The sequence below is a fragment of the Lycium barbarum genome, chromosome 11 (genome assembly GCF_019175385.1).
Source record: "Lycium barbarum isolate Lr01 chromosome 11, ASM1917538v2, whole genome shotgun sequence".
Taxonomy (NCBI): Eukaryota; Viridiplantae; Streptophyta; class Magnoliopsida; order Solanales; family Solanaceae; genus Lycium; species Lycium barbarum.
Window position 1 is genome coordinate 27,759,261 of NC_083347.1, and position 21,321 is coordinate 27,780,581.

Sequence of the window (21,321 nt, forward strand, 5' to 3'; positions counted from 1 at the left end):
AAGAGAAATTAGCAATACATGTCATCACAAAATCAAACTAAGAGAAATTAGCAAGATTTTTCATAGGCAGTGTCACCATGTAAAAAAGTGAATAACTAAATAAATCACTACAATGATATCATATTATAAAAAGACAACTCGATTATAATGTAAGCAAAAAAGTGAGTCTGAGCGAGTTTGAACTCACAACCTCAGCCCCAAAATTGAAGCACCTAACCAACAGACCAGCGCACAACTTCATGTAGAAGTAGTGCCACTTTACTAATTTCATCTCTTACGTTCGTTCTATTTATTTTTTATATATGTATTTCTAGGTAAAAATTTCGATGAAGCAGTGTCACGTGACTGTTGACACCCAATTTTGTCCCTCTTTTATTTAATTTACTCGGGTTTCTAAATTTACTAACGAGCTAAATACTTTATTTTTCACGATATTTTATTGCTACTACTATTAACATCACTACTTTTATTTTCAACATTATGAGCATTACTTTATCATAAATTTTAAACAGTTAGTCATCGTTTCGTTTTCGGGTTCGGATTCGTTAAATTAATTACTAGACAACACTTTCTAATATCCTTATTTTTCTACATATTAATTATTAATTATCTTGATATAGTATATATTGTACTAGTACTTAAATTAGAAGCCTAAGAATAATTGAAATAGAGGAGGAAAATCAACAATTTTTCAGCCAAACTATTAGGCCAGTCCCTTACCCTTAAACTACCCAAACGACCAGCCCATTCGTTTCTACCCAGTCCAGCCCATATCCTAAATTACCCAGCCCAATTTTATTTCCCCAAAAAACCTAATCCATATCCCTCTTTCTTTTCCCTCATCTTTCTCTTCACTCCCGGACCCGCCTCCTTCGTCCCTCACCTCTCTACCGCTACCCTTCTTTTTTCTTCTTTCTCCTCCTCTGCTCCCACTTCCTCTGCGCCTCCCACTTACCCCTGTTCCCCACGTGCTCTGCCACCTCCACTCACCTTGCCCCCCACGCTCTATCCCCCACTCCCTCTCCCATACGCTCCTCTCTCTCTATTTCCTTAAAACAGAAACGAAACCCTAGCCTTCATCTCACTATAAATACATCTTGAAAATCTCAAGAAAGGGGGGGGGGGGGGGGGGGGGAACCACGAAAATCCCACAAAACACAAGTTTTAATCAACAGAGATCAGCCAACGATTACTCTAATTTTTAGTTGGAAACTTTGTTACTTTAATCGACTTCTTCGAGTTCGAGCATAGATTCGAGACCCCGTCGACACCCACTTCACTGCAACCTGTGTTTTAAAAGGCGTTTTTGGGGCGAGCCCCGGGGCGGGGCGTACCAAAAATGCCTCGGGGCGATGGGTCGGGGCGAAAGTCCCAAAAGGCGTATGCCCAGCAATTTGGGGCGTATGCCCAGGCGTTTGGGGCGAGTTTTTTTTTTGTTGGGGCGTAAGCCTAGGCGTTTGGGGCGAGTTTTTTTTTGTTGGGGCGTAAGCCCAGAAAACTTCTTCAAACTAAAACGAAATTTGTTAAATAAGTCCTTAGTATAATGCCCAAATTCTCAAAAGTCAACATGTAATTACTCAAATATTTTAAAAATGAACTGAAACATTAAATTTAAAAGTCAAGACCTTTTTTTATTGCTAGAATGCCTAATATATATTCTTTTCCAATTATTTATCTTGTCTTCTACTATCTCAAAAAAGTAACGAGCAGTCACTTATACTTGTAAGTACGTATAATAGATTGTTCTACTTAGTTTTTTTGTGGGGGTGGAGTATGTATATGTATATATATATATATATATCACTTATTTATTGTTTTCTTCAATTTTTTACGTTATTTAACCTATTTAAAGTATTTATTATAATTATATCATTTTATAAAATACTAAAATTAAAGTCCCATGAGGCTTACGCCTCGCCTTACGCCCCCGCCTTTTAAAACACTGACTGCAACCAACAAAGGTAACTTTCCCTCCTTTAATTACTTTATTTGGTTTCTGTTTCTTTATGTTGCTGTTGTGTTTACATTTCCGTTAAGTTCGTAGAAATAGGATGTTTTTTCCCTGTTATTATCATCAGTAGGTTTGCACGTTTGTTTATGATGTATTTATCGATTAGTCGAGTATGTGGAAAAATACTAATTCATGTAATATAGTTGTCAAATGAGCATATATAGCTTGATTGCTACTCATTCGAGTCAAATAAGATCATTAGGAATCGACGTTGAAACTAATCTGTTGGTTAGGATATGTCCATCTATAGTCATTTTTATTTAGCTCTTGGTCTGTTGCATCCTCTACAAAGGGATTGGATTATAATGTTCGATGATAATTTGTTGGTTATCTAACTGTGGTTTATTTAAGGGATTAAGAGAATATCCATTTGAACCTATAATATTATAGGACAAAGCTTTGTAAAAGATCCCTGCCCTTTTTTTCTAAACTCCGCCTTAGCAGTGAACATGAATGCTCCCTCACATTCTTATGCTTTTGTTCGAATTATAATTATGATTGGTTTGTTGACGATCCAATAACAGTTTAGCATGACTGAGTTTCTTTTTGTGAGTTCAGAAGTTAGTTTTTAATTATTAGTGCAACAGGTATGCAAAGCATGAATCCATTTCTCTTGTTTGTTTATACTTCAATACATTAAGATGCTCTAGACTTGCCTGCTGGATTCAATATCAGTTTTCCCCTGCTTATGATCACTGTCGGGTTTTGTTCATTTTTTTTTATCCTGGTTTAATAATGCTGAAGCAGTCAATGTAAGTCTTGTTTGGCCTGAAATATTAGAATCTGTCTTATGCTTTAACAAGAGTTACTGACAGTTCAGTTAATTAAGTCCATATTTCATATATGTACTAATATATCTCATTTAGCTGCTCTCTTTAGAGTTTAAATTGTGATAAATGCTGGTTTAGACAATCTTTAGGTTGAATCACTGCTATGTTCCACTTTAGTAATTGTGTTATTTTATCTATTGGAATATACATCCTTCTGGATAAATATTCCTGAACAAAGAAAGTTTTAAATAGAAACCTCATACTTTCATGTTATCCAAAGGTTCCCCTACAAAAATATAGTTTCCTCGAGTGTTACTGGTTTTATTTCTCTTTCCATTGTGTACAGTTTGAATTGGTTTTTATTGTAGAATTGAAACAAAACTCCAGATCTGTCCTTGTTTGAACCTTAGGGATGGTTAATAAAAATGACTTTTGAACATATCCTTGGGCATATCTGCTCGTCCCCCATTATGTCGTTTGTTTGCAAGTATTCTTTGAAACAATAATCAACTAGTGTAGACTGTCCATGATTAGTCTTTTTGTAGGATTAGGTGCTGTCATACTTAAATAACTTCCAAGATTATTCCTTTGAATGCATTTGAGTGTTTGGCAGTCTTGACACTAATGTTGCTTGATTAGATATTGAAAGCTGTTGTCTGGTCCCTTAGAATAATGCCTCCCTTTCCCTTTGGTAAATTTATGCCTAGGTTAAAGAACTGGCTGTCTTGAAGTGTGATTCGTTAATGCTGATCCCATGCAGTTAAGGTTCCTGTATAAAAATGGTTTAAGTGCCCAGTTTAGTTGTTGATCTCAGGTTTTTTTTTTTTTCCAAAGAACTTACAGATCTGCTTGTTGTGTGTCTTGGCATAACTGTGTGCTATGAGTTGAAGATTTTAATTGATCTCTTGTTCGATTACATATTGGATTCTCCTTTTGACTTGTTTAATCATGATTCAATATTTTTGCTCCATGAAAGAATTGGCAGTGAGCATACTTGCAATCTCTAACTAAAATGATGTTTGCTTCAAAATATTTGATTGCTTTTGTATATCCCTATTATTAAAACTTGATGACAAGCTGTACATAGGTTGCATAAGTCTATCTGAACCTAAAGCTATGCCCAGTGGAGATTAAATGACACGTGATCTATAAATTGACCCGTCCCCGTTCCATTCAATATCTTTCTGTTCATGCTTTATTATTACGCCCTACTTGTTTTGGAAGTTAATAGGTGAAGTCATGTTGGTACTAGTTGAAGGATTGTGTCCTATGTGTGCCCTGTACCTGATTTTTTGTTTGTTTTTAGAATAAAACATTGTTGGTCTTACTCATAATTATGAAATGCGTCTAGGGTGATCATCTGTTGACATCAACAGGTTGTGAACTCAATTGGAATCAAGCAAGATCTATGTGTAATCTGATATATGTTTAACATATCATACGTCACGTTCCTTACTGCGTTGTCTTGTGAAACTATTAAATAAATCTATACATTGGATACCCTCTATACATCTTTATAAATGTGTATACATGAGATATACTTGAATTTACACATTATATACATAATCTACTGATTTGTTCTGAGTATATATGATATGTGTTTAATCTTATTCATCGATTATATACTAATCCTTTCTTTTCATTTTTTATGCATGAACATCGCATACGAGTCCGAGGGGACTCGTCTCCTCCTCCGCACTCAATATTGGGCTAAAAACCCAATAAAATTCTCCTCTCGAGTCAGCCCATTTGCAGCCAAGGAATTCTGGGCCAAAGCCCACTAACAAAACAGACTGTAGCAGCAGTCCATGAAAAAAAATGGATTAAACCCATTTAATTTTATTGTGTGCTTCAACTTTATTTTATGCTTAACTTGTATTGTTTTGACTAACACTTTATCTTACTCTTATTTCTATTTAGCTTAGATGAATTATAAGAGAATTAGCATAGATAGTTTTGAGAATAACGGGTAGTTAATTTAAAGAATACCAATAGTTAATTCCTTAAGATTTCATTCTCTTTTTGTTAGATTATTCATAATATCTACAATATCTACTTTATTAGAATAATAGATTTTCAAATAACATGACTACATATTTGAGTTAGAAGAATCAAGATTCACCCTTACTACTTTAGAAATTTAAAACATTACATATTTGATACTAATGCTAACTCGTTTAAGAAATAAAAAGGTAAACTAACTCAACGAATGACTCTTTCAATTTAGTTTCCTTCCAACACTTAGAATTGCATATTTGTCTAGAACAACCTTTAAAACTTTTGTTAAATAACTCTTTCGAATTTTAGTCATTTCCTTCCAATTTAAACATTACATGCCTATTTTTCAAACTAAATTCTTTATGCAACTATTATTTTTCTTAAAATCTTATTTTACGCGAATTACTATGTTTTCCTACAAGTATTATTTTAAACAACACTATTATACTTTCGTTTAAAGTCTTAACAATATTTATAGGTCGTATTTCGAAATAGCATTAAAAGTACTCTTTTATACAAATTATTATTTTCTACCAGTTTTATTTTAAATAGTATTCTTACATGTCTATCTATAACTTTAGTCATACTTACAAAGCTACTTTCTTTTTTCTATAATACCATATTTACACTTAGCCTAATTAAATTTTAGTCCGGTCGGTTAACCATTGTTAATGGGTCTTAAAGGATGCCTAATACCTTCCCTTTAGACTAATTGAACCCTTACCTAGAATCTTAAGTTTCGCAAACCTTAAACAGAGCTAACTTTAGAAAATAACTTTAATAAACTTTAGGTGTCCTAATTCACCGTAAATAATTAGGTGGCGACTCCTTAACATAACAAAAACAGGAATCTCCAATATGTCGTACTTCTAATTTAACTCCCGGGTTAAAATGGGGTATAACAGTGACGCCCCTTAGACCTACGTAAATTCGCCCCTAGTCTATAGTTACTCCTAGCTCATATATATAGCGTCAGTTAGAGTTGGTGGAGTAAAGTTTTCAGAGGTTTGTCCTTTTGTTGAAAGATTCGAGCATTTCGTGCTGTCAAATATCATAAATCACAGCAGCAAAGCTAGCCTTGAGTATAGTTCCTTTAGCATTCTTGCCCCTAGCCATTTGTTTCACCCATTGCCATTCAGCCTTCCAGTTCAAGATTGTCCTATTCCAGTTTTGCCATTCAAGTAGTTTCCTCGAGATGGTATGAGTATAAGAATACTCAAAATAAAGGTGAGCAGCTGTCTTCGGAACAGTTGAGCAAAAGATACAATTAATTGGCAGTAACAAGAACTCCCCATTTAATAAGTAGATTTTAGGTCCTCAACCTCTCATGTAATTGCAGCCATAGTATAAAAACCTGTTTAGGCTCAACAAGATTATGACATATGAGTTGCCTCCATGCAACATTTGACACATCCCCTCTCAGTCTTTTGTAAACTGCAACTATAAGAAATTTACCTCTATGCAGTAGTGTGGTTTGGTCTCCCAATGTCCTGTAAAACTTCCTCATTTGAATAATTTTCCTAACCATCCATGATGCTTGAGTAGGGATCTTCATGTCAGATAAGTTTTGTTGCTTTATGTAGTAGGTATGCACTCATGTTATCCACAATTTGTCCTTCTTCAAACTGAGAGCCCATAAGAGCTTACATAGTGCAGCTTGATTCCATACTTGCAGGTTCAAAATGTTTAATCCTCCGGCTCCTCTAGGAACACAAATATGATCCCATGAGACTAGTGCCCTCTTTGTAATAACGACTTCTCCAAACCAGAAATAGCTTCTACATGTAGTTTCAATCAACTTGATCACCTTATGAGGGAGAAAAACAGTTGAGTCCAGTATGCTTGGACCCCAAACAACACAACCTTAATTAATTGCAGCCTACGGCCTGCATATGACAGCCATTTTTCCATCCATGTGATTCATGGTGAGGTTAGTTACACTTATTATATATGGCAGTTGGAAATGAGCGTGAATTCCTTTTTTGTTTTTTGGAATTGGATCGGGTAGTGGGTAAAAAAATTAGGACGGATCTTTTATGTCATTCCGTTAAAAATAAGAATAAATCAATGCCAAAGTGTAAAGGGAGGGATATATTTGCATCAAAAGTATAACCCAATATTTGGACTGATAGCATAAGGGTATATTTAAACCTTTTTAATTGTAAAGGGGTATATTTGACCCTTTTCCGTTTTTCTAAAATAACAATTCTTTTGGACTATCTATTTTAATAAAGACGAAAAATAAAATTGGCCGGAGGGGGTACTAAATTACTCATATTTCCTATACTTTGAAAACCTAAAATTAACAACTCGTAGCCAGTCCCCCGATGTTGGACCCCCATGATATATAGTTCACGCTTCAGTTTTCGGACACTGTCTGGGCATGTGAGGATGATGGAATCCCACATCGAAGATGGATGGGTTTCTTTACGCACTCTATACATGGCTTGGACAATTCTCACCCTTTTGAGTATGGATGTACATGGATTGGGTTGGTTCTAGGTTTCCAAATATCAAATCAAACCAATTATGTCGGGTTTTAAATTGATAAACCAAACCAAATCAATAAATGTCGGGTTTTCAACTTCTGGTTTTTTCGGGTTTTTCGATTTTCTCAGGATTTCCGATTTCTTTTTTCCGAAAAAATCTTCATACAAATTATAACTTTTACTTCAAATATTTCTTTAGTCCTAATAAGATACAACTATACAATTCTTAATAAAATAACAATAATGTGAAAATGAGTGACTACATTGTGATAAAATATTCAACAATAGAATAATGAAATAGCATAAAATAAATATTGTTAATTAATAAGGCATAATGAAAATGATCATCATCTAAAAATACTAAGTCATGCTAAAATAGTACAGCTAATACTCCCTCCGCCTCAATTTATGTGATATAGTTTGACTAGACACAGAGTTTAAGAAATAAAGGAAGACTTCTAAATCTTGTGGTCTAAAACATGCCAAAGATATTTGTGTGGTTATAAATCATCCCATTAAGCGTAAATGATAAAATTTAAAGTTAAATTGTTGCCAAAAGAAGGAAAAACATCATTCTTTTTGGGATGAACTAATTAAAAGGAAAGTGTATCACATAAATTGAGACAGAGGGAGTAAGTATTAATTACATGAAAAGAAAAAAAACTAAGTTATATATATTTATTGTCTAAATTAACAATGCAAAACGAAAGAATAAATATCTAACATTGTTGTCATTCCTATTGTTAGGATTGAATTACTTTTGTTATGAACATTAGTGTTGATTTGGTTTTAGTTTGGACTTTATTTGAGTTATTAGCATCTATGGGCTATAAAACTTATTGGAACATTCAAAATTCTAATTCCAAGCTTGAAATTATATGTTAAAAGACAAAAACTATGAAAAAACTTAAGAAATATTTATAAATTACATTATAAGTAAATCTTTTATGTATAAACTATACTAAAAATTTATATACAAGTAATGTCAAGTTAGTTTGATTCGGTTTGACTTTTTTTAGTTAAAACCAAACAAAATTAATTATGGTCCGGTTTTTTTTTTCAATACCAAACCACTAGTCGGGTTTTATCTCGGTTTGATTCGGATTATCGGTTTGGTGCGGTTTGTCGGTTTTCTTTGTACACCCCTATTTTTAAGCTAGTTTTTGAGATTGGGTCAGACCCAAAATCCGTTTCTTTATCAAATAAGTTTGGAAAATAATTACTTAATGATAAGAATAAAATTGAAAAGAAATTATTTCCTAATTTGCTAAAGTGTAGTGGACAAGCAGAAAAGGGAAGTTTATTTTTAATGGGACTAGTTCTTGAGATTTGAAAAAAGTGAGCATCAATTTTGGAATTTTAGGATAACTTCCAGATACTTGGAGGATGTGTTATGCAATTTTCTTCCCTATAAATGGTCTTTCACATCTCATGTGACAAAACAAGCAAATTTAAAAAGTACCCGTAATATTCTGAAGTCTGTTTCACAGGTACATTCCATGGTTAATTTTTCTATTAATTAGAGGTTGCCTGTATGTACCAACTCCTTTTATCTTTGTTAATTCAGCTTTCCTTTTTGTTTTGATTAGATAAAAACGTATGGCGGACCTCATCTCAAGCTGGTCAAACAAATTAGAAGCAGTTCCTTCAAGTCATTGCATACCATTACATGAAAGACCAGTTGATCCAGTTCCAATTGTTAAGGATATTCCAATAATTGATTTGGGAAAAGCTAAGGGTGAAGAACGAGCTGTTGTTGTCCAACAGCTTCTCAAAGCTTGTCAAGAATATGGCTTTTTTCAGGTGTATTATTTTTGCAATAATATATACTCCTTCTGTCCTAATTTATGTCGACGAATTCGAATTATGAGGGTCACACACTTAATTTGAACTATGAATTCTTCAAAAAAAAAAAAATAATAATAATTTACATACTTTGAAAACCACAGAAAATTAAAACAAGGCAACATAACTAATGAGATAATTATAATCAAGAAAAAATTGTTTGACCATGAAATAGTAACATATTCACGTGCAACGGGACTGAGGTAGTACACCTTTTCTTTCCTCTCCCTAACAGTGGAAATGCAAAAACTTTTATACCATTCTCATAATTAATGATAATATGGAACAAAAGTAAAAACAAGAAATTTATTTAAAACATGATAATTGAAATGAACACGAATTGAAACAGGTAATCAATCATGGAGTACCAGAAGATCTAATGGATGAGGCAATGAAAGTGTACAAAGAATTCTTCAGTTTGCCAGTGGAAGAGAAAGCGAATTATGCAAAGGAAGCAGCAAATAATACAGCAAGAGGTGCAGCGACACTGTATAGTAGCAGTGCAAAGCATTATGATTCAGAGGAACATCGATACTGGAGGGATGTCTTGGAACACAGCTGCAATCTTGATGGTGAAGACAAAATAACTTGGCCTGATAACCCTCCAAGATATAGGTACATGATTTTTTTTTATTTTTTTTTGTGTCTTTGTCTTTTCATTTCACCCTTATGTATTATTTTTTGGTAGTTACTATGTCTGAAATATATAGCTGAATTGGCAATCATGAATTTTATATATGGAAAAGGGCCATGCCATTCAACTATGTGAAATTGAGCAGATACGTCCTTCGTTATTACTTTAGCACTAATATGCCCTTAGCATCCATTATTTGGTCTAAATTTGCCTTATTTTAATGGCACCCATCGATTAACCATGACATCCATCGATTAACCTAAATATATACTCATTAATAAGTGAGAGGGTCAAATATATCCTTAAAGTATGCGGAATTGAGCAGCTACACCCTTCCTTCGTTAATAGTTTAATATATTTTTAAAATGTGCAGATTTAATATTTCTTCAATTTGTTTTCTTACCTTGTATTTGCATGTCAAAGTAAAATATGATAATGAACTTTCAGGGAGGTTATTGGTACATATTCTGATGAAGCGAGAAAGCTAAGCAAGATCATCTTGGCTTTGGTAAGTGAAGGGCTAGGGTTGGACGCAGGGTACTTTGACAAAGAACTTGGACAGAGAATGCTTGTCAATCACTATCCAGCATGCCCAAATCCAAGTTTAACTTTGGGAGTTGGTGGACATTGTGATCCTAATCTCATAACCATTATCCAACAACAAGTATATGGCCTTCAAATATTGAAGGATGAGAAATGGATTGGTGTGGAGCCTCAACCTCATGCATTTGTTGTCAATTCTGGTTTACCACTAACGGTACAATTTCATAAATTTTGACTCCACTTGCTTCATTCTATGTGTCTTAATTAATTTGAATGAGCACGAAATCTAAAATTGTTAAAAAGAACTTTTCAATTTTGTGTTATTAAATTAAAGATGTATAGTATAGCATGACATTTTAAAATACCTATTGAATCTTATGGTCTAAAATATGTCATGTTATCCCTAGAAGAAAGTGTCGTCAAAAGTTAAATCTAGATTATTGGTATTGAAAACTTACTAAATATAGAACGATACGTTCTTTTTTGAACTAATTAAAAAGGAAATCGAGATACATTAATCGAAACAGATGGATTAATAAGTAGGAAGTAAGTGAACACAAAAAAAAATCTAGACTTGTCACAATGCTTGTTTATTGCTCTATGGTTGTATATATACAGGTAATTAGCAATGGGAAGCTGGCAAGTGTTGCACATAGAGTGGTGACGAACACAACTCAAGCTCGTACATCCATTGGTACTTTTATTTGTCCTGAAGATGTTGTTGAACCTGCAAAATCACTTGTTGGTCCGGCCAATCCTCCACTGTTCAAATCCTTCAAATGGGGCGTTGAGTTTATGCCACATTACCTCAGCAAGAAATCGGTCTACCACGCAGCATTGGAGCCTTTCAAAATCGATGCTTAAGCATTTGTGTGTGAGAATGATGGGAGTCTCAGCTACTAGTTTGAATTTCCACCAAAATAAGAGCTTTAATTTGCAATGTCTCTGTAATTTGTAACCTAGGTTTTAATCGAGCTTGTTGTTCATGAATAAGAAGCTTTGATTCCTTTTTTCTGCATGTTCGGATCTACCATTTGCGTGGAGTAGTTCGCCATATTTTTGCTCAGACCAAAAACAATGAAACTTTTTAGTACTTCCATTTCAATTTATGTGGAAAATTTTGTATAGGCACGGAGTTAATTTTCTTATATTATTATACCCTCCAGATCTTCAATAATTAAACTTCCTCTCCCATTTTAAATAATAGATATTCTCCTCCTCCTCCTCCTCCTATCTTATTCAATATCAATTTCATCCTTGACATGTTCAATCCCCTTCTATGTAATACTTTATTATATTACATTTAGTGGAACTTTATTTTCTTTCTTTATCTCTAATTTAAATTATGTTATTTTCATTTAAGTTCATTAAATTATACTCTCTCCATTTCAATTTATGTGAACTCATTTGACTGGACACGATATTTAAGAAAGAGTGAAGACTTTTGAAACTTGTGGTTCAAAATAAGTCTTGAATATTTGTGTAGCTGTAAATTATTTCATAAAGTGAATTTTTTTCCAAATTAGGAAAAATTTCATTCATTTGGCACGGACTAAAAAGGAAATAGGTTCACATAAATTGAAACAGAGGGAATAATAAAATAGTCCTTTTTTGAATTTGTTACAAAATTAACTACTACTTTTGTAATATATATATATACACACACGTTATACTTTTTCTCTTATTCTTTTATAGTGTATGTAGATTTTTTTGGGTTCTGATTATAATTAGTAAAATATTTTGTAAATTGTAATATAAAACATATTTGAAGCCAGTCCACCAGGTCTTTGATGTTCGACATTCACTTGTTGACAATTCAAGCACCTAGCCACAAAGCTAGATATATCCACCTGCACACTTTTCCTCCAATAATGTTGCTTCAAACTTGTACATCTGGGTGAATCCTAGTTGCACATGGTATTTAGAACTATATATGTGCTTCCACCAATTAATTCTTGTCGATGACCACCAACTGTAGGAACACATAATCATCTTTGCAGTATCAAGACATTATCATTAGTATCACACATAAGGGCCAATGATCAATGAATTACCACGATCGCGATGGAGTAGCACGATTGCGTTTAGTCTCTGATTTGGTATAATTTCAAACATTGACGAAATCATATCTTAGTTTATAATTGAGGTAAGCTTCACAATCAGCCTTCAAATAACAATGTTAGAGAAGATTATAATTGATATTAGTTCTTAGAAACTACTAAAATAACCTAGATTAACTATGAACCCTAGAAATTTATAAGAATCGAACGTCATAGGGTATCTAAAGGTGGAAATTATGGAATTTCTAGAATGAATTCTTAATATAATTATGTAGAGATTATTGAATTGGGAATTTGAATAATTTATAATGGAGTAAACAAGGGTTCTTGAAAGTAGAACAAAGGTCAGTTCAGATATTGCTTTTCCTCAAAGTTATTTTCATACCAAAGTCATGCCTACAATGTGCTTGGTATATGTTACGATCAAACAACTTCTATGCACTTTAAGAATCTAGTTCTTAGAGTAATCGCGTAAGAAGGTAATGCAGCGGAATATAAAATCAACACAAGAATTTTCACGTGAAAAACTCCTTGCTCAAGGGAGTAAAAAACCACGACCTATATTCTATAGGATGTATCCAAATCTTCACTAAACCAAAGAGTCATATAAAGGTTACAACAAACCTAAGGAGCCTAAACAGTCCGTCTATAATCAAACAATTTAATCAACGACCACCTATTACACAAACTTGCAAAGGTAAATCGATGGAACCACAACAAACCTAACCTATGACAAACTAAAGAACTTGATAATAAATCTTGATAAGCTTCGGTTCTTCGTCGTCTTGAAGGTGGCTCTCTTAAGATAAAGTGTTGACTGCAATAACTTTAGTCTCTCATTGGAATGTTGTGATTTGTTGTAACTTTAGTCTCATGAGAAATTTAAAAACATATGAGATGAGGAAGCTCTGGTCATAGAAGAATGCTCCATCAATCAAAAATATGAACCTGGTCCTTACAGCTAATAACAACAAGGAATTCAACGACGAAGACATGGCCCTGCTCACAAAAAGATTTTAAAAATTTGTTAGAAAAGGAGGATTACAAAACAAAGAAGCTCCTCATGAACAAGAAGGTCCAAGAGAAATAATCAAGATAGATGTTGGGGATGGGGAATTACGGACCACTTTATTAGAGACTATACAGAAAGGGAGGATGAAAAAATAAAAGATAAACCTAAAAAAGGATGGAGGGAATAGGTCTCTCGGAATATGATGAGCACTGAGCAGGCTAATCATATTGTAAAACAATCCTTAGCAACCATGGGAATTTCCTCAGTGATGATGAAGATGAGAGAGGAAACCCAAGTAGATTCTTGATGGCTCTGGAAGAATCAGAATCAAAAGATACACTGGCACACTTGGCAAACTTCGACTTAGAACCGAAAGATGAGGAACTTAAGGCAGATTTGTCAAAATTCAGGGAAGTTGTTCCAAAACTATCTCAAGAAAAACTGGAACAAGTAGGCAAGATTGTTATCGATGCCTATGAAGATCTTCAAAAAGCAAAGGAAAACATAACGAAAAAATTGTACCTCTTCAAACGAATCTCATAAACCAAGAGGAGCAGTATGATAACCTAGCAGAGATAATTAATAAAATATGGAAGCAAGTCATTAAAATCAGCCAAGAGAAGGAAACACTGTGACGGGAGAAGAAGGAACTTGAGTCAACTATTAAAACTATGAAAGACCTAGTTGAACAGTCTTGAAGGATCCAACAAGCTTCACTCAACGCAGCAAAAAGAGAGTTGCAGGATGAGAATGACAAAAGCAAAGCTCTACTGAAGAAACTACATGAAGTAAACGAAGCAAAAGACTCCCAAATAATAAATGCTTAGTACCTAATAACTACTGTGTATCCATTCACACAAATGTGAAAGCTCTCAACATCTATATCTAATAGAAGTCAGGGTAACTTAAAGGAAAACGCAACACCCTGAAAGGAAAATACATATTGACTCTACATCAAAAGGCACAAAACGAATCGAAGAATGCCCAAGTCATTTGTTGTCCAGAAAAAGAGGCTCCATAAAAGACCAGCCCCCAAGAATGGTCCTTGATAAAAATAAATAGGCCGGTGTGAGAGGATACATGAACATGTGTAGATGGTCTACACACATGGAAATAAAAGAAAATATTTCTTACTTATAAAAGAATAGTCCTATTAGAAGGCACTGGATGAGGAGTTATAAGGGAGGAAAACAACGGAGTGATAAGAAATGATGTCCTGAGCTAAAGAACCTGGTCTTTTACATATTTGGAGACACATATCACTTTACATGTTCTATATAACCTAGCTACCTAGCTAGTCCCTACTAGAAGATTAAGTAAAACTTCTTACTTAGTCTTATTGCCTCAGCAAACTTACAAACCTTGCTGAACTCGAGGGTGAACTACTGCGAGCTTATAAACCTCATATAGTGAGCCTTAGTTGTATCAACATGAAATGGTAGTGTTAGAACATGGAGCTGGTTCTAAAGAAAAAGATTGTCAATATAGGAGCAATGCCAAAGGGGGAAGATGTTGATCCAGAATTGAAGATTGAAGTAAGTTAGTCAGAATGCACATGAAATCAAATAAAGCTATTATGTGTTTATCATCATCAAAAAGGAGAAAATTATTGAGTAGCTACTGGCTCAATGATCATGGGCTTAGTATTGAAAGTTTTGAGGATTTGACAAACAATGTACCGAATGACAATCAAGGGAGATTGATGCAAGCGGAGCTTCATCAAGAACATGCACACCAAGACGAGCTAGGGATCGCTACTTTAGAGGCTTGGGGTGCTTGGAATGAAGGCTTGAAGTTTGAGAATGTGCTAAAGTGGAACCACAGGACTCTACTGAAAGACGTAGGGAGAAGGGACTATTTATGCAAAGAGACTACTCTTTAAATAAAATCCATCATCCATAAAGAAGACCAAGGAAGGCCCTTATTTCATTTAGGTTATTTTTGTAATTGCTAGATTAGTCTTCTTAGCCTAGTTAATATAAATACTACACTTGTTAATTAATTACCTTAGATTTTAATGAATATGAATGTTGCTCTCTAGAGAGATATATGGGAGCTTTGGATAAACTCTATTGAACCTTATTTGGAAAAGTGGGTTGCTTGGGATTGTGTATAATTTCCTTGAGGTCCATTTCATAAGTTTTTGTCACGACCCAGCTAGTGGGCCATGACAGGTACCCGGAGCTGACTACTGAGCACCACTCACCATGTTATCTATCATACTCAACCTGGGCATACAACATTCTCAACGCAAGACTTATCATGAATAGTCACTACATACCTCTCGAAAGCATACATATAAACATAGGCCCATAAGGCTACAAAAATGATGAACAGAATATACGATGAAGAGGTCACATAGCACCTACAACCCACACATAAGTATCTACGAGCCTCTAACTGAAGTACTAAAATCATAAGGATAGGACAGGACCCCGCCATGCCCCAATATGTACACAAAAGAATATACCAAGGAATGGGGACTCCGGAGTAGTGGAGTGCTCTTGCAAATCCACTGAGAAAGCTCCTAAGCATCTGCACCATCTCCCTTTCTACCTGTGGGCATGAACACAGCGTCCATAAAAGAAGAGGATGTCAGTACGAACAATGTACTGAGTATGTAAGGCATGTACAATAACATAATTAAGAAATAGGAAAGCATAAGTAGAAAAGAGAACCTGTAACTGATTGTCTCTTAAGGCGGAATCTTGCATGCTAATAAGAGAAAACATCATATCATGCATACATATATATAAACTGCCCGACCATATAGGTACGGTGTGATCATCATTAGCCCGCGTGCGTCCGGGGTAACCATCTAAAGCAGCCCACTAGTGGTGTCTGCCCGGCCATATAGGCACGGTGTAATCATCATCATAGCTTCCCACTACGCCCATCGTAGTGGTGACTGCCCGACCAAATAGGCACGGTATAATCTTACATGTACCTAATATGAAGCATGCATGGGAGCTCAAGTAAAAGCTATAACTCTATCGGAGTGACGTAAGGTTGGGAACCTCCAATTACATTATGGAATAATCATCATCGGTATGCCTCACCTTGGAAGAACTAATATCATGAGGTGAGACAACAACAAGAAGTAACATCAATGAAATCATAAAAATAGGATTATCAAACTCATGAAAGCATCATTATCATCATCATTATCATGAACATATCTCATCTCTATCTCATAAGAAGCTCCTAAGAATCTTTAACTTTCATCTTTTGGGATGTAAGAAGGTCATGGAAATATAAAGAAGAAATTATAATATAGGAGTCATGCCTTTGAAAGAACGGAACTAGCCTTACATACCTTTACGCCTCCTTAACGACTAAGCGCTCTCCTTCCAAGCTCACAACTCTACACAAGAGAATTTGTACTAAGGTTAGATCATTAGAAACACGCTTAAGTCTAGGCTAAAACGACTAAGGACTAACGAAAATTGAGCAGCATTTCCTTTGTTTCGACAACTTTCTCTATTTAATAAAAAACTCCCAAATAGCAATAGCAACACCCATAATATCATAATCAATAAACTTCTTCAAGTTAAACATTATTCAATCCTCATAATTCTTTTCCAAATCATCCACAACCAAGACTACCATACAACAACATATTCATTTTTCACATAATGCTCCCTCAACGGCATTAGCATCGTTCATAACAAGGTTATACTCATCTCATGCTGAGAATCATGACTCAAATGAACTTACTATTCAAAATACCCTTACTTCCATATTTTGGGCTCATAGTCTACTTTCTTCTCTAATCCAAGTCTTTCAACCACTCAACACTTGTAATAACATGAAATAAGTGTAAAATTCACCTTTGATTCTGTAGGAATGGTCTTTGGATGAAGTTACTCCATTGGAGAAAACCCCAACTTCAACACAAAATAGATTCTTGACTCCCACAAACCCTAGTAGCCTTCCTTCACTTGATTCTCTTGATTCTTGGTAGCTAATCCTTGATTCCTCTTATATTAGTGTTAATATGATATGGGGAATGTTCTAGAGCTTTCAAGAGTTGTGGAGAGTGTGGGAAATGAATTAAATGGTCATGGGTCATATATATATATATATATAGAAATAGAAAAATAATCTGGAAAAAGTGACCCAGTTGAGTTATACGGACACTTATACGGTCCGTATAACTTTATACGATTCGTATAAGCGACCGTATACTACCATCAGGGATTTTCCTTTTCTGTAAAGGTTATACAGACCCTTATACGAACCGTATAAAGTTATACGGACTGTAGAAGTGGTCGTATAACTCCACTTTTCTGAAATTATTCTCGTCGATTCGTTTGATCTCCAATCCTTATGGAATCTCCTTGGCACTTGTATAATACTTCATTAACCATCTAAGGAGCCTTATAGCTTCTCCCCAAGACATTACTAAATCAATATTAGCTCGGTTGTTACAAAACCCTTCCGAACACAACTTATACTTTACTTCCTTCGACGAACTTTCTTCTCTTGCCTCAAGTATCTTCGGAATCATCATTAGAATCATTAAGTAGCCCTTCTTACTTGTGGGAACATCATATGCACCTTAACTTGCATTAGTCTATTCACCGCACAATGACATGAAATTTTTGAGGTGTAATAGTTTTGGTGCTTGTTTTGGTTAATCCAATTGAGGTCTTAAACTTTAATATAACTTTTGGTTGCTTTTGATTCCAACTCTTGTGTCTACCTCTTATCTTTTACTTCTTGTTCTTAGATTTAGGGTTTATTTCTTTTTCAATATTGCATCAGAGATATAAGGAAATATTCATTTAACGAATCATACATCCAAACAGATATCCAAAGGTTTTAGTAAAGTAGTCATATCAACAAAGGAACTGATCCTTCCGCAACTAGAGACTAGAAGTTGTTTCATTCTGAAGCTAGAGAAAAAAAATACTGACTGTTTACTATTCGATGAAGAGTTGGATTTCAAGTTATAATAATATTCTCAAAAATACCATAAGTTGATCAACATGAAAATTAGCATTGAATTGGGACAACGAAGCCGATGCGCATACAATAAAAGAAATGAAGATCCAAGTAAAAAAGATTTGATTTTCGGGTATAAATAATGAAATCAAAACCTGCTTGGATTCAAACATTAAAAGCGACAAATATTTATACATAAACACAACATGAAGAAGCTTTTAAGCTTAACCATAACCACAAATCACAGCATTCCAACGAGAGGCGTAAGTGAGTGCAGACAACACTTAGTCTTAGAAGAGTCAACTGCACGACGACAAAGAACCCGAGTTTATCAAGATTTAGCCATATAGTTCTTTAGTCTGTCTAGGTTAGGTTCTATTGTGGTTCCATCTATTTATCTTTACAAATATTTTGTAATAGGTGTTCGATGGTTAGACTTTTGTTTTAGAATAGACTGTTGGGGAACAAAATCTTAGATTTATTGTAACATGTTTAAAGGCTCCTATTTTAGTCAAGAATTTGGGCAAATCCTATAGGAAGCTAAGATAGATCGTGGTTTTTTACTCCCTTGAGCAAGGAGTTTCACGTGAAATTAAATTCTTGTGTTGATTTTATATTCTGTTACATGACATTCTTATAAAAATTGTTCTAAGAATCAGATTCTTGGAACGCGTAAAAGTAGCCCGATCCTAACATTTAGGATCAGTTTCTTTTAGCAGTTCCTTTGTTGATATGACTGCTTCACTGAATCCTTTAGAAATTTGTTTGCATATCTGGTTCTAGAATGAATTTCTTCCTTATTGTTAGCGCGGAAACAATAAAAACACAGTAATTAATATGGTTCAGATCGATGTGATCTTAGTCCATGGAGAACAGTCGACACTTTTATTAATATCAAGGGAGAAAGTAAGTTACAAGATTGAATACTCTTAGGTTCTATGTTCTGTCCTTAATAAATCCTAGCTAGCATGTTTTATACTACTAGGTCTAATCCTTTCCTAGAAAGGATCTAAATCCCAATCACACTCGAAAACCAACAAAGAAAAAAGATTCCTTTTATTTCTTTCCGCTTTTGAGTAGGAATTGACTTGAATATCTTCTCAACTTCACAATCTCCACCTTGAGATGAATTTCGAGCTTCCATATGAACATCATTCAATCCAATATCTCTGAGCCTATGTGAGCTAACTATGTGCAGGAAACAAGAGACACTAAGTGAAACATTGTACACACTTGTAGATCTACCTTGCCCTGCCGCTCTTCATCCTGATGCATTAGTTGATACGAACTCCTGTAAAATTCATACAATGACTGAACTTGACAAGCGGTCAATATATCCACTGTGTTGTCCTTTGTGTCAACCTTCAATACCTTAACTGTGCCTTGTTCAACAATATCACGAATAAAATGGAATCTGATATCAATGTGTTTGGTACGATCATGAAATCTTTGATTTTTTATCAAGTGAATAACACTCTGGCTATCACATTTTAGAGTTGGTTTATGTTGAACCCTACTCAATTCTGAAACCAAACTTTTCAACCATATAGCCTCTTTTACTGCTTTTGCTGCTGCCATATATTTAGCTTCTGTTGTGGACAAAACAACTATAGACTAGAGAGTTGCCTTCCAACTTATGGCACTACCTGCAAGGGTAAAGATATAGCCCGTTGTTGATCTCTTTCTATCAAGATCACCTACAAAATTAGAATCCAGATAACCAAGGACCGATAAGCCTTCATTTTCATCCTACAAAAAGTTAGACCAACATTCGAAGAACCTTTAAGATGTCCACTTAATTGCTACCCAATGTGTTTTACCCGGATTAAATATGAATCTACTTACCACACTCACTGCTTGAGTAATATCAGGCCGAGTGCAAACCATAACATACATAATGCCACCAACTGCACTAGAATGAGGAACTTTTGACATGTACTCCAACTCTTCCTTTGATTATAGTGCCCTCAAAGAGGAAAGTCTGAAATGTTATGCTAACGGTAAAGCAACAGGTTAACATTTATTCATGCCAAACCTCTAAACTACCTTCTCAATATACTTTTTCTGTAAGAGATGTACCTCATTGTTCTTCCTATGAATCTTATTCCAAGGATTTTCTTAGCTTCACCTAAATCTTATGTCAAACTCCTTACTTAGTAGTTTCTTCAAATCATTTATCTCTGTCATACTATTAGCAGTAATAAGCATATCATCAACATATAATAGTAAATAAATATTTAAATTTCTAGATACCGTCATGTGATACACATAGCTATCAAATGTACTTCTCAAGAAACCTTTAGTAATCATGAATACATCAAATCTCTTGTACTGCTGTCGTGGTGACTGTTTCAAACCATACAACGATTTCTTCAATTGACAAACCGGTCTTTTTTTTTCCTTCAATAAGGAAATCCTCGGGTTGATTCATGAAGATCACCTCTTCAAGGTCACCATGTAAGAATGCAATCTTGACATCAAGCTAATGAAGCTTCAAGTCATAATGGGCAACCAAAGCTAGTATCAAACGAATTAATCTATGTTTCACGACTGGTGAGAAAATCTCATTGTAGTCGATTCCCTCCTTCTGGCAAAAGCCCTTAGCAATCAATCTCGCTTTGTATCTAGCATCATCTACTCCAAATCTCGCTTCTGACCCCTTTGGTAGACTATCTAATCTCAGGTCTGGTTCTTGTGCAAAGACTCCATCTCTTTGGTCATGGCTAAACGACATTGATCAGCTTCACCACACATAGTAGCTTCCGTATAGCTTGAGGGTTCCAGATCCTTTATTTCCTTCTCGGCAGTAGCTAATGCATAGGCCACAATATTAACTTGCGAAGGCTGAGGATAATATTTTGGATTAGGCTTCGAAGTTCGTTTGTCCCTTCCAATAGCTATATTGTATGGTTCACCTTCAGTTACTACTGTCTGAGATTTTTCATTATCTGACTCCACCTGAGTCACTTGATCCTTCTGCTCGGTGAGTTTCACATTTTCCTCCACCGTTTC

At 34.7% G+C, this 21,321-nt stretch overlaps 1 protein-coding gene across 1 annotated transcript; it reads left to right on the forward strand.

The window, feature by feature from the left end:
- Positions 1-8,626: 8,626 nt before the first annotated feature.
- Positions 8,627-11,301, forward strand: LOC132619294 (hyoscyamine 6-dioxygenase-like). The gene is made up of 5 exons (XM_060334240.1): positions 8,627-8,758; positions 8,858-9,071; positions 9,463-9,728; positions 10,195-10,504; positions 10,909-11,301. The coding sequence occupies exons 2-5, from the start codon at positions 8,868-8,870 to the stop codon at positions 11,152-11,154; spliced, it is 1,026 nt and encodes a 341-aa protein (XP_060190223.1). The 5' UTR covers positions 8,627-8,758; positions 8,858-8,867; the 3' UTR covers positions 11,155-11,301.
- The last annotated feature ends 10,020 nt before the right edge of the window (positions 11,302-21,321 follow it).

Bases quoted from the DNA above. Each gene is read 5' to 3' on its own strand.
- LOC132619294 (XM_060334240.1), top strand. From the start codon at position 8,868: ATGGCGGACCTCATCTCAAGCTGGTCAAACAAATTAGAAGCAGTTCCT. The intron at 9,072-9,462 runs GTGTATTATTTT...GAATTGAAACAG, and splicing joins AAGAATATGGCTTTTTTCAG to GTAATCAATCATGGAGTACC. The intron at 10,505-10,908 runs GTACAATTTCAT...GTATATATACAG, and splicing joins ATTCTGGTTTACCACTAACG to GTAATTAGCAATGGGAAGCT.